We start from the raw sequence: 13,822 nt of genomic DNA, 5'->3' as shown, positions 1-13,822 counted from the left end.
ACTAGGACTAGGGAGTCCTAGTAGGACTCCACACTTTGGGCGCGGCCTATGAGGGCAGGCCTCCTCCTCCCTCCATTCTTTATATATGTGGCCAGGGGGCACCCCATAGACACACAAGTTGATCATTGATCCCTTAGCCGTGTGCGGTGCCCCCTTCTACCATAATCCACCTCGATCATATCGTAGCGGTGCTTAGGTGAAGCCCTGTTCCGGTAGCATCATCATCACCATCATCACACCGTCGTGTTGATGAAATTATCCCTCGAAGCTCTACTGGATCGTGAGTTCGCGGGACGTCACCGAGCTGAACGTGTGCAGATCGCGGAGGTGTCGTATCTTCGGTGCCAGATCGGTCGATCGTGAAGACGTACGACTACATCAACCGCATTGTCATAATGCTTCCGCTGGTCTACGAGGGTACGTAGACGATACTCTCCCCTCTCGTTGCTATGCATCAGCATAATCTTGCGTGTGCGTAGGAAACTTTTGAAATTACCGCGTTCCCCAACATAGAGATAGAGAGATTAAAGAGGGAGATAGAAATACTGAATATTTCCACGTAGTGGCAAACCAAAGGAGGAGGAAAACCACCATCCACTCCTTGGATGGACCACAAGGGCCAGTCACTGATATTAAAGGAATGCTTGATATAGCCCGTAGTTACTATAAAAACTTATTTAAACAAGAAGATAGAGAAGTTTTCCATTTAAATCCATCTTTCTTCTCTAGTGAGGAAAAGTTAAGACTACTGAGAATGAGACTCTAGAAGCTTCCTTCTCTGAGGAAGAGATTAAAAGGGTTGTCTTTGAATCTTACCCAGATGGGCCCTGGCCTAGATGGGATTCCCTTTTTCTTCTATCAGCACTTTTGGGGCATAATAAAAAAGACCTGATAGCCATGTTTGAGGTCTTCCATAGTGGGGATCTGGCTATCCATAGGCTTAATTTTGCTATGCTAACTTTGATCCCAAAAGAAGCTGACGCTTCCAGTATGAAGAAATTTAGACCTATTAGCCTGCTCAACTGTAGTTTTAAAAATTTCACCAAAGTACTTACTAATAGGCTAGCTATGATACTGCAAAGACTCATAGCCAACAATCAATCTGCCTTTTTGAAAGGTAGATATATCCTGGAGAGTGTGGTCACAACACATGAGGTGCTACACTCTGTTCATTCTAGTAAGAGGCAGGGTCTAGTCCTTAAGTTAGATTATGAAAAAGCTTTTGATAAAGTGAATATAGAATTCCTTGAAGAACTCCTTAGAAACAGAGGCTTTGGGGAGAAATGGATCCACTGGATCCTGCAGATCACTAGAGGGGGGGGGTCAGTAGGGGTGAAGTTGAACAATACCGAGAGTGATTTCTTCCTTACTGGCAAAGGTTTGAGGCAGGGGGTCACCATTTCCCCCCTGTTATTTAACCTTGTAGTTGATGTACTCACTAGGATGCTAATGAAAGCAGCTGACCATAGATTGATTGAAGGCCTGTGCCCCGAGGTTTGTCCTGGAGGGGTTATGTCTTCAATATGCTAATGACACCATCTTATTCCTGGACAAGGACTTAGATCATTCTATGAACCTGAAAATGGTTCTATCTTGCTTTGAGAACATCTCTGGCATGAGAATCAATTACAATAAGAGTGAGTTCATTCCTATTAATATGGAAAATGCTGAGGTAGGGGATTTTCTGGATACATTAGAGTGTGCTGAGGGGTGTTTCCCCATTAAATATCTGGGCATTACTCTGCACTATGATAAACTTAGGAGAGAAGACATCCAACCACTAATTGATAAGATCATGAAAAGGATTGCTGGCTGGAGGGGGAAACTTCTTTCTTATAAAGGGAGAATAGTCCTCATCCAGGCCTGACTGGCTAGCATCCCTATTTATTTGTTGTCTTTCTTTAAATTCCCTAAATGGGCAATAGATATTATAAACACCCAAATGGCAAACTGCCCGTGGAATGACTTTGAAGGCCACAGGAAGTTGCACTTAGCTAACTGGAAATTGGTCTGCATGAAGAAGGAATTTGGAGGCCTAGGCATTCCAAACCTGCAAGATATTAACCTTTGCCTTCTAGGGTCTTGGGTCAAAAGATATTATGAAGGGGAAAAGAAACCTTGAAGGAACATGATAGACCAAAAATATATGAGGGGCAAAACCAATCTCTTTGCTCCAAGCTCCTCCACTAGTGTCTCTAGGTTTTGGAAAGGAGTCAAATCCATCATCCGATCTTTGAAGTTTGGATACAGATGGAAGGTAGGAGTAGGGGATAAAATTAGATTCTGGGAGGACACTTGGTTTGGCACATCCCCACTAGCAGTCCAATTCTGGCACATCTACATGATTTGCAATGAGCAAAACAAGAGTGTCAGAGAGGTCTTTGATGATAGGATGATGGAACAGTTGTATCAGCTGATGGAGATAGCTAAAGACATTAACTTTAGCAATGACCCCGACTCTCTGATTTGGCAACTTGAAAACAAAGGGACCTATTCATCTAGCTCTCTGTACCATGTGATCAACTTTAGAGGTGTGCAGCCTCTGTTCCTACCTGCGGTGTGGAAACTGGCAGTACCACCCAAGATGCATGTTTTCCTTTGGTTGTTTTCCAAGAATAAGCTTATGACTAGGGATAACATGAGGAAAAGACACATAATCAAACCTGTAGATTGTGTATTTTGTGCTGAGAATGAGACTAATCGCCATATGTTTTTTAACTGTGTTGTAGCCAAGAACATTTGGTCTTTTGTCAGTCGTTTTTTCCAAAAAACTATGGACGCGAACTTTGAATCCGTGGCCCGCTTCTGGATTTCTAACAAAAAACATGAAACTCTATGATTTTCAATAACACCATTTGGACTTCTATTACTCAGGTTTGGGGACTGATCCACAGAATGGTCAAATTCTGAGGGATTCTGACCCCAGAGGTGGACAAGGCCCTGATGGAGACTTTCTTGGAGGCGTTGATGAAGCTGCTCCAACAACCTTTGATGATCCTGAGTGGCTGAATATAAAGGGCACATGGTTTGATGGAGGTGCAAGCTGGGGGAACCTCAAAATCTCAGAAGATGAAGGCTTCCACTCCCCAACCAAGAAAAGAGACACCAACGGCAAGGCGATGCTCAGCCTCACCCTATGCATTTCAAAACCGAACCGAAAAACTATACCGAAAATAAACCGAACCGAACTGATTTTATGGTTTTTATGGTTTCTGGTTTCGGTATGGTATGAACTTTTCATACCGATTTGAACTTTGGTTTTTATGGTATATACCGAAAAACCGAACGGTTAACCGAATAAACCGAAGTAAAAATAAATTTATATTTCTTGAGATGAACAACCATACAAGTTGTCATTTTTCTTGTACATGAGTCAAATTCACTAATAAGCATGTAAAATTTTCTTGTAACATAGTCATTTTTCTCTTTTTAAAATGCCAAGCACGTCCATAACCATCAACAGATGAATTAATACATGCATATATTCTTATATATATAGTTATATACTATTTGTGTAAAATAGTATGTGTTTTGAGTCATAAATTTGCAAATTATTATTACGTCATTTTTAAATTCGCGTCAACTTTGGTTTTTATGGTATATACCGAAACCATACCGAAATAATTTGGTATATACCGAAACCGAACCATATTTTAATTTCATACTATATTTACCCAAGTATTAATACCGTACAAACCGAAAAACCATATAAACCGAACCATGTAAACCGAATAAACCGAACGCACAGGGTGAGCTCAGCCCGGTGTCCACGCCCGCGATCTGTTGGTCTCCTCAGGTGGCTCTGGCGCCCCCGCTCAAGTTCAGAAAGGGTGTTGACGCGATCATGATGTGAGCTGCAGCTGTCACGTTCCGTCGCGCGGTCGGAGATGCTGGACTCTTGTAGCCTGACATACCTTAGGCCAGTTTTTATCTTCCTCTGCCTTTCTTCTAGTCTTGTTAGCCTTGCTGTCATGCCTGGTTTGTAATAAAACCTGAACCTCTCGAGACAAGTAGCTGGTATGTAAGGGGACAACGCTGTATGGTTTCATTCTGAGTTAATGGAACCGGGGAGAGGCCTCCCTGTTCATCGAAAAAAAAATGTTAGTATGCTGTTTGCAGTATGTACAGTACACTGCTATCGCTACGGTATCAGTCTTAGGCGCGAGTGGTCCGTTTAACGACTGTCGGAGCTGAACCTATCGGCCTATCTGGGGTGTTCCGTAGAAGGAGCGCCTTGAATTATCTGTCTTCGGAGTATACAACTTCAAATGCTTCTCTGGTTAATCTAGGTCAGAATGATAGATTTCCTGTTCCATCCCGAAGCTCAGGCATACACTAGATGGTCTTTAGCTATGTACTTAGTTAATCCATGGATCCTTCCTTGATAGATGAGTGGTAAAAGCCTGAAGATATTTGCCTGTCAAGTAACAAGATAGACTTCATGTGAGCATATTTATTCTTCCACCTAATAGCTATTACTATCTGATTACAGAATACTCCCTCCGTAAAGAAATATAAGATCACTAAAGTAATAATCTAAACGCTCTTATATTTGTTTACAGAGGGAGTAAAATATAAGGATGGAGCTAGGCTGCTTGTTGAGCTCCTTAGCAAAATCATAAAATCATTTCATCATACTCCCTCCGTTCCAAAATAGATGACTCAACTTTGTACTATCTTTAGTATAAAGTTGGGTCATCTATTTTGGAACGGAGGGAGTACCTCTAAAGCCTAAAGGAAGAATCATCTTTAATAGGTGACTCTGATGCTGGAGATGAGAATGAATCACAAGAAGAGGCCCTAGCATCAATCAACATTGATATCACTTCTCGCATGCTAGGCCTATCCAATGGTGATTCACTGGTGCAGAACAATGCAATCTTCATCACCAGATTCATTTCTTCCACAACCCTCTTTGAGTTGAGATCGAGTCTGCTGTCAAAAACTTGAGAATTTGGTGTCATGCTGTTCATTGTCCGCCTCACCAAATTGACAAGATCTCCTCCTTTCTCAAGAGGCTGAATTGCACATTGCCCAGTCACTAGTTCCAACAAAACCACCCCGAAACTATAAATATCACACTTTTCAGTCACCTTCATGGTGAAAGCATACTCTGCATCACAAGAAGCACATAATTAGAAGCCATAAACCGCATAACGGTAATTCCTAGTGCAACAGTTCAGTAAATAAATCGAACCTGGGGCAATGTAACCGTATGAACCGGCTACAGCGGACATGGTCCTGCTGTTGGAAATGTCGATGATTTTTGCCAAACCAAAGTCTCCCACATGAGCCTCCATCATCTCATCGAGCAGTATGTTATTGGATTTAATGTCACGGTGAATCACCTTTGGCTTGCAATCGCTGTGAAGGTAGCGTAGGCCTTCAGCAGCCCCGAAGGCGATCCGGTACCGTGTGTCCCAGTCCAGGAGGTATGCGTCCTTGGTGCCATGAAGCAACTCTCCAAGGCTACCATTTTCCATGTACTCATACAGTATAAGATTGGAGTCCTGGTTGGAACAGAAACCATAGAGTTTGACGATGTTGCGGTGCCTGACATTTCCAAGGGTAGTTATCTCGGCTCGGAAGCTTCTGTCGACACTGGAACCTTCTCCTTGACATCTGAGCTTTTTCACTGCAACTCGTCGGCCATCAGGCATGACAGCCTTGTAGACTGTGCCAGAAGCACCCCTTCCAATCACAGCACTCTCCGAGAAGCTCCCGGTGGCTTTCAAAAGCTCCTGATAGGTTATCCGCTCCTTAAGAAAGTAGTGAGGACCAGAAAACCCAGTCTTGCGCTCTTCAGTTGATACAAGCTTGGGCATGTTGGATTTTAAGAGCCAGCAGACAAGTGCAATCAGCACCAATGAAACCAATATGACGATGATAGAGGCAACGCTGATGATCTTCTCTCTAAGAAACCGCTTGTTGCGTGCTGCTGCTTCATTGCTTGCGTAGGCTGCATGTGAACAAGCTTTTCCTTTGATACCGCAGAGGCCATTGTTCCCAAGGAAGTTGCTGCTGTCCAGGTGCTGGAACAGCAGGGTGCTGGGAAGCGACCCAACAAGATTATTGTAGGAAAGGTTGCACTCCATGAGGCTTGAGAGTTCAGTGAAGGAGGAAGGAACCTCTCCTTGAAGCTCATTGTTGTTCAAGTAGAGGTATTCCAGCATCCGCAAGTTCCCTAGCTGAGCTGGGATCTCACCGGATAGCATGTTGTAGCTGAGATTTAGAGCAATCTGGAGGGCATTGAGTTTGCCAAGCTCAACCGGCACAGAGCCGGACAGACGGTTGCCTCCCATCTGCAGCTCCGTGAGCCGGGAAAGGCCTCCAAAACTTGCAGGAATGGTGCCATTCAGACTGTTGTCTGATAGCTTGAGCTGCTCCAGGTTCACCAGTGTGCCGATCTCCTTAGGAATGAGGCCGGCGAAGGAGTTTCTGCTGAGATCAAGCCTCTGTAGCTTTGTGCACCTTGCCAACTCCCGAGGAATGGGTCCGGTGAGCTGGTTGGATGATATATTGAAGGCGACAAGCTCCGTGAGGTTGCCAATGCCAGCGGGGACCTGTCCGACGAAGTAATTCCCCGACAGAATGAGCCTCTCTATGCTCCTGAACTTGCCGACCTCAGGCGGTATCGGGCCTGAGAAGCGGTTCTGGTTCATCTCAAGCGCCGACAGGTTCTGCATCGCCGACAGCTCCACGGGCAGGCTCCCCGTCAGCATGTTACCCCCCAGCCGGAGTTGGGTCAGGGTCTTGCAAGCCTTCACTCCCGGAGGGATGTTGCCGATGAGACGGTTTGACCCCAGGCTCAAGAAGATGAGCTTCTGGTGCCTGCACAGGTGCGGCGGGATGCTGCCCGTCAACCGGTTGTCCGACAAATCCAGCACCGACAGTGTGCTTCTCGCCCCTAGCAAAGGAGGGATGGCACCATGGATCTGGTTGTCGAACAGCTGCAGGTACTCCAAGCAGGGCAGGTTCTGAAACTCCATCGGAATTGCGCCGGTGAGGTTGTTGATGGACAGGTCTATTCTCCTTATGACACCCAGCTTGCCCAGCTCCCGCGGGATGCTGCCTTGCAGGCGGTTCTCGAAGAGGTGGAGCAGCCGTAGCGTCTGTATCTTGCCGAGCTCGCTCGGGATGGCTCCTGTCAGCTTGTTCTCTGACAGGTCAATCTCCACGGCGCTCTGCAGGTTCCCGAGCTCCTTTGGGATGGTGCCGTCCAGGTGGTTCCGGTAAATGTAGAGCTTTACGAGCATGGGCAGCGCCCCGAGCTCCCTCGGCACGCCGCCGGTGAAGGCGTTGTCGTTCAACGCCAGCATCTCCAGGTTCGTGCAGTTCCCCAGCTCCGGTGGGATCTCGCCGGTCAAGGCGTTCTGCCACAGGATCAACGTGGTGAGGTTCTTGAGCCGGGAGAGCTCGCGGGGCAGCGTCCCGGCGAGGCTGTTCTGCGCGAGCCCGAGCACCTCCAGGCTGCTGCACTCGCTAATCTCGACCGGGATCGGGCCGGAAAGGTCGTTGAGACCCGCGCGGACCACACGGAGCCGCTGCAGCGTGCGGACGGACGCGGGGATCCCGCCGGTGAGGTTGTTGGTGTAGATGACGAGCTCCTCCAGGGCGGTGAGGTTGCCGATGTAGGCGGGGATCTCGCCGGTGAGCAGGTTCTCGCTGAGGAAGAGCCGGCGGAGGGACGGGAGCGCGCAGAGCTCTGGCGGGACGGCGCCGTGGAGGGAGTTGGTGCTGAGGTCGAGCACCTCCAGCGCGCGGCACGCGGCGAGCCCTGCGGGGACGGGGCCGGACAGCGCGTTCTTGGACACGTTGAGCACGGCGAGCCGCGGGAGCGCGCAGACGGCGGGGGAGAGCGCTCCACCGAGGCCGAGCCCGTGGAGCGTGACGCCGGTCACCTCACGTGCGACGGAGCAGGCAATGCCGGCCCACCCGCACGGGCTCGCCGCGTCGTCCCAGCTCGAAAGGCGCACGTCGACGTCCACCAGCGCGCGCTTGAACTCCCGCAGCGCCGCCGCCTCGGTCTCCTTTTGCTCCGTCGCTGCCACAGCCGAGCTCACGACGGCAAATAGAAGAATCGGGAGCAAGAAGTGCGCCACCGTCACCATTGCCATACGCGAGAAACAAACCCTTACCCAGGCAGGAGCTCGGGCCTCGGGCAGCACAGCGAAACACTTGCTAGACTAGACTGGCGGCAAGAAACAGAGTGCCATGGACCTCCTTCCCCACTCACTATGACTATGCCACCAGGAAACAGCAGGCCATGGGCGAGGTGGGTGGCACTGGTCACTGGTCGCTCCCGCAAGCGCAAGCGCAATATCTAGTGAGTGGGAGCTGCAGGGGAGGGAGGCAGTAAGCAGAGGAGTGAAGCTTTAAGGGCGGCGTGCAGGTGCACTGTGCTGTGGGCGCATGGCGCTGGCATTTCCCCGAGCAGGCGGTGCGCGGGGAAGGGCGTGGGGAGTGTCTTTGGACCCGGCCGTCAGCCACACAATTGCCTCGCCCTCAACACGATGACGCGTAGACGAAATAGTAGACTCGTCGCAGTAAAGTACGTGTGTCCGTGTGGATTACGGATCACCCGCTAGCCGAAAGCGCCGTTTTGGTTTTGGAAAAAGAGGTGTCGTTAACATAAGCACTTCGTGGCTAGGATTACGTGTGTTTTATCTCGTACAGTACCTTTTTCATTTCTTAGGGCTTGGAGATTTTGCATGCACTCCCACTCAACTAGTATTAGGACGAGCTGGCCTCTTCAAGTTATACAAGCATGCTATGATTCATATTTTGGTTGGGAGGAATTTCAAATGAATCCTAGGAATACAGCAGATGTACTTAAGAATGATAATGCAATAATAACATCGATTGGATATGTGCATCACAATAGTGCACAGGCACAGGCCGTGTCTATCCCCTTTTCGAAAAGAAACCGAGACTCTTGAGTGATCTCCTCGCTGTGTATCAAAAGTATATCAATAGCGCACGACCCTCAGGTTCAGTTTTCACCGGCACTGGTGATAACGGTTGAGAGTATCTTTGCGTTTCACGGAATTCACGGAAACCATTTTCTTAAGGCTTTGTTCGGTTCCACTGGAACCAAACCTCTAGGGGATTAGACCCACACAGGGATTTGGTGATCCCCACCTCGTCACCCAATCCCCTAACCAACAAACCTTGCTAATCCCTGTATAACAATACGTGTTCGGTTAGTCCCCGGCAACCTCCCATCAATGGCCTTTGTACACTTCAACACCAAATCAACTAAACCTCATATCGTTGTTCTTTGCACCAAATCAAAAGAACATCACACACACAACAAACTTGCTATAAATTTCATACATCCAAGCACCAAATCCGCATAACAGTATTTTTGTTGCGTCAGAACAAAACATTATATGAGAAGCTTGCTGCAAGTTGATATTTTAGAAGAAAAAATATCAAACTATAACATGAATTCTGAATATTTAGAAGTCAAAAAACGACCCTAATCAACAAGCACCGATGTACAATATTATTATATTTCCGACCATGATCAAATTATTGCTGTATAGAACAGACGACTCTAATCTCGCCGATGTCGCTTCCGTAGTGATTGATGCACTGCATTGGCAAAAAAGGGCGGTCAGTCCACATCAAAGGACTGATATCAAAGCATTGATGACCAGCTAGCAAAGAAAGATCATAAAATAATCGTGCATTGATTTCTAAATTTCACGGATCAAATGTGCAGCAACATCGCATCCATATCCACTAAACAAATGATCTTCCAATGGAAAGCTGCAAATAGCAGCACAGAATAATAATATTAGAAATGAACAACCAGGCATATATATCAATGATACAGCGTTATACATCGTGTAAGAATACACTAAATTCGTATGACCACAAAAAAACTATGGTCTACTTTCAGAGAACAGTACCAAAATCACAAGTTTATGAACAAAGATTTCTTTCTTTCTTTCCCCGCAAAAAAAAAAGATTTCTTTCTTTGGTACAAAATAATACTTGCAAAAGGAGGGCAAAGCAAAATTAAATGAAATGCGGAGATAGATCAATTCAGTTCCAATATGCACTGTATAAATAAGAGCTTCCATTACAGTCATAATCAGGGGAAAACAGGACAAAGAAAGGACAAGATAAGTACATAAAAAAGGACAAGATAAGATGATGTACATGAATGGATTCTCATCTCATAAGCATTTATCATGGTGCATTCTAGGGAAATCAAATTTCAGATAAAAAGTTATGAAATCTGGCGGATACCAATGGATGCACACACTACACATATTCTGGGTGTTCAAGACCAGTATGCATGAAAATAGCTACAAGGGGGATTCTTGCATATTCTAGATGATCTTGCAAGGAAATAAGAGAACAAGGGAGGTTCATGTGGGCTACTTGAGCCATCAGCTTCAGGTTACTAGATGAACAAGGGAGGTTCATGTGAGCTAGATGAAGATGCGAGTCCCAGTAGGGTACAAAGAAAACCAAGTATGTACATCAAGATTAATATACCTTAGTCTTCACGATGCTGCCCCAAGCGGGGTCTTGCTGCGGCTGTGAGGCGCTGAAGCTGGCCTACAGAAAATGGAGGCAAAATGCAGATTTAGACATCGAAAGTAGTATGAAACAGTTATCGTTCTAATGTAGCACATACAAGTCAGGTCAAGCAACATAAAGTGGTATGAAACAGTTATTGTTCTAATGGAGGCAATATATTTTTTTCTCTTATTACAAAAACATTTTATGTCTACACATCTCAATATATTCTATATGTTCTGACAAGTAAAACTTTCTGCATCTAAATTAGTAAAATGCACTGTCGTAGTTGCATGGCTTCAAGATGCCTTGATCTCAGAGCATTTTACCTAAATTTCTCTTCACCCCCACTATCAGAAAAAATTCATGTAGTTGATGTTCACCTCAGTTACATAAAACTCAACTTTTCTCACCTCCCAAGGATATCATTGACAAAACTATATAGCTACAATTGCATCTTGTTGATTCTCTACGGGTAGCTGCAAATATAGTACTGAATCTCAGGGACAAATAAATACTAGATTACTAGTAGCATATATGTGCACTGCTAATGACATTGACAAAAAGATTCGACTATGTAGCAGATTTGGTTAGATTCAACTAGGTACACCATTTGCACCAAATCACAGGTAGAGCAAGTACAGAGGAGGGTACTGGGAAGCTGTAGTAAGCAGAGAGGAGAGGTGGAGCCTCGCCGGCAAGACGGCCCTTGTCACCGGTGGAAAAGGGGACGGGAAACACTAGAAATCAAAAGGGGGGAGAGGAAGGAAACAAGGGTGGGGGAGAAGATCTTACCGGCATAGAAACGTTGGGGAGGGCCACCGGAGTAGGTTGGTGTCACACCCTAGCTAGTCATGCATCAGAGTGTGTGCATCATGTTTAAAATTCCATTTAAATTTGAAATGGGGATTTGTGAAACCCTCGGAATCATTTTTGAAAATGATCCAAATAAATTTTTTTCCAAAAGGGTCCAAGAAAATGCTCATGTTGCTCTCTGAAAATATTGGACAGAGATAAAAATCAAACCAATATTTTTAAGAGCTCATAGGTATTTATTTTGGGCATTTGGAGTTAATGCATAAATATTTGCATTGGAAATATATTATTTATATATATTAATATATGTCCAAATATTATGCCATTTATAAAGGAGCTCTGGAATAATATATCTAGCTCCTGCAAAAATTGGCATAAGTTAAATAAATGATTTAATATATTATTTAAATCAAAACAAATGTCAGAAATTAGAAAACAGAAATAAAGGAAAAGGGAAAACTTACCTGGGCTTCTCCCTGTGCAGCCCAGCCAGCTGGCCGGCCCAGCCAGCAGGCGGCCCAGCCCGCCTCCCTCCTCTGTCGTCTTCGTCCTCGACAGAGGGAGGGGAGTGTGGCCGGCGCGCGCGCGCGCCACCGCGCCACGCCACCTGCTCGCCTGCCTGCCTGCCCTCCCCTCCTCGCTCGATGCCCCGGACGACACCACGCCCTCCCCCCTGCTCTCTCTCACTCTCCCTCGGCTCTTCCCTCCTCTCCCTCGCTCTCTCTCTCACACGGCCGAACACCACCGTCGCCGCCGTTCGCCATAGCAGCCGTCTCCAGCCACCCCTCGCTCCCCCGACTAGCCCAGAGGCTCCGCCTCGACCCCCTCTTCCTCCCCACTGCTCCACGGGCCTCCGGAAGCCCTGCATCGCCGCCCACGTCGCCGTTCCCCTCCTCGGCCACCGGAGACCGTCGCCGTCGAATCGGGAGCTACCGGTCGTCCCCGAGCCCGCTAACCATCCCTGCAGCTCCGCGGTGAGCCACTGACTCGATTCCCCCTTGCCCCGTCGTCCCTAGCCTCTTGTAGCTGCCGCCCCCTTGAGCTCCGAAGCTCGCCGCCGCCGTGCCTCGTCGCCGCCGTGGCTGGAGCCGTTGTAGCTCGAAGCCGAGCACACTATCGTGCTCCACACCTCACCAGGAGCACGTAGCACGCACCAACGCCTCCCCTAACGCCCTGCAACGCCGATTCCGACCGCACCCGAACTCCGGCCGCCGCTCACGAGCTCGCCGTCGACGGTACAGGCCACCCCAGGCTCGGCCACCACCACCGTTCGACGCGCGGGAGCAAGGGCTCTCCAACGAGCCCAAGCACGGCCTCGCCCGTGCCCTGTAGCGCGTTTCCGCATCGCGCCGCCGTCTCGGGCCTTGCCGGCGTCATGTCGCCGGTGGGTTTGACCCACCTTGACCACGGCAGGACCCCCCCCCCTGAGTCCCTGACAGGTGGGCCCAGCCCTGTAGCTAATTAGGATTAGCGCTAACCACTGTTAGCTAACCCCCTGACACTGACCAGTGGGCCCCAGCGCCACTAATCCCTAATTAGGATTAATTTAACCCTGTTAAACCCCCCTGTCACTGACGTGTGGACCCCACACGTCAGGTTTGACCCCAGCCAGCCGCAGTTGACCACTGACATCATGCTGACGTCATGCTGACGCAATATATATATTTCTGGATTTAATTTAAATCAGGAATTCCAGAATATTATTTAAACTTCAAAAATTCATAACTTTTATTCTGTAACTCCAAATTGGACAAATTATATATGAAAAATGACCAGAAAAATCCAATCTATCCATCTGTACTATTTTCATGCATGATCAAACAAGTTAAATTGATGTTTTAAGCAGAACAAGGAAAAGCACTTTAAAAGGCCATATTTGAGTTTGAAATTTGAATCTTTGATTCAAATTTGTTCAAACCCTTCTGGTTTTAGTTGCATTAGCCCAACACACTCATATTGCCATGTTTCATGCATGCATCATATTGTTGCACATTGTTTGGTGATGGTTGTGTATCGGTGTCCTTTGCGACAGGTTCTGCCTCCGAGGAGTACCGTGATTACCCTAACGAAGAACCGTATCAGTGCATCGAACCATCAGGCAAGCAACCAACCATTTGATCATATCGATACAATCCCATGTTCTCGCTCCTGCTCTCTTTTACTGCATTAAGACAACGCGTTTCAAACTGCTGTGTGCTACGGTAGTTGAACTCATTTCCTCTGCATGACCTGTCATTGCCACAGTAACTAGATGAAACCCACTAGCATGTGTAGGAGTTGATTGAGCCATATGTATGTGTTGTTCCTACCTTGCTATGCCTGCTATGCTTAGAGTCGTGTCAGGTCTGGTTCATCTGGGTGATGGTCTAGAGTGAAATGTTTATGTCGGTAATGAGAGTGGTGTGGTGAACACGATTTGGTAAAGGTATCGATGAGAGGCCATGTAGGAGTACATGGTGGGTTGTTTCAT

At 47.2% G+C, this 13,822-nt stretch overlaps 1 protein-coding gene across 2 annotated transcripts; it reads right to left on the bottom strand.

The window, feature by feature from the left end:
- Window positions 1–3,613: 3,613 nt before the first annotated feature.
- On the bottom strand, window positions 3,614–8,501 carry LOC123188739 (leucine-rich repeat receptor-like serine/threonine-protein kinase At1g17230). Of its 2 annotated transcripts, none has more exons than XM_044600971.1 (3): window positions 5,198–8,501; window positions 4,723–5,113; window positions 3,614–4,417 (listed from the first exon to the last, which is right to left on the bottom strand). In XM_044600971.1, the coding sequence occupies exons 1-2, from the start codon at window positions 8,115–8,117 to the stop codon at window positions 4,725–4,727; spliced, it is 3,309 nt and encodes a 1,102-aa protein (XP_044456906.1). In that variant the 5' UTR covers window positions 8,118–8,501; the 3' UTR covers window positions 3,614–4,417; window positions 4,723–4,724. The 2 variants fall into 2 exon arrangements, with proteins under 2 accessions (XP_044456906.1, XP_044456907.1); XM_044600972.1 differs by having other exon boundaries at window positions 4,413–4,641.
- Window positions 8,502–13,822: the final 5,321 nt, after the last annotated feature.

The sequence above is a fragment of the Triticum aestivum genome, chromosome 2A (genome assembly GCF_018294505.1).
Source record: "Triticum aestivum cultivar Chinese Spring chromosome 2A, IWGSC CS RefSeq v2.1, whole genome shotgun sequence".
Taxonomy (NCBI): domain Eukaryota; kingdom Viridiplantae; phylum Streptophyta; class Magnoliopsida; order Poales; family Poaceae; genus Triticum; species Triticum aestivum.
Note: the sequence above shows the minus strand (reverse complement) of the source record. Positions and strands in the feature narration are given on the sequence as shown.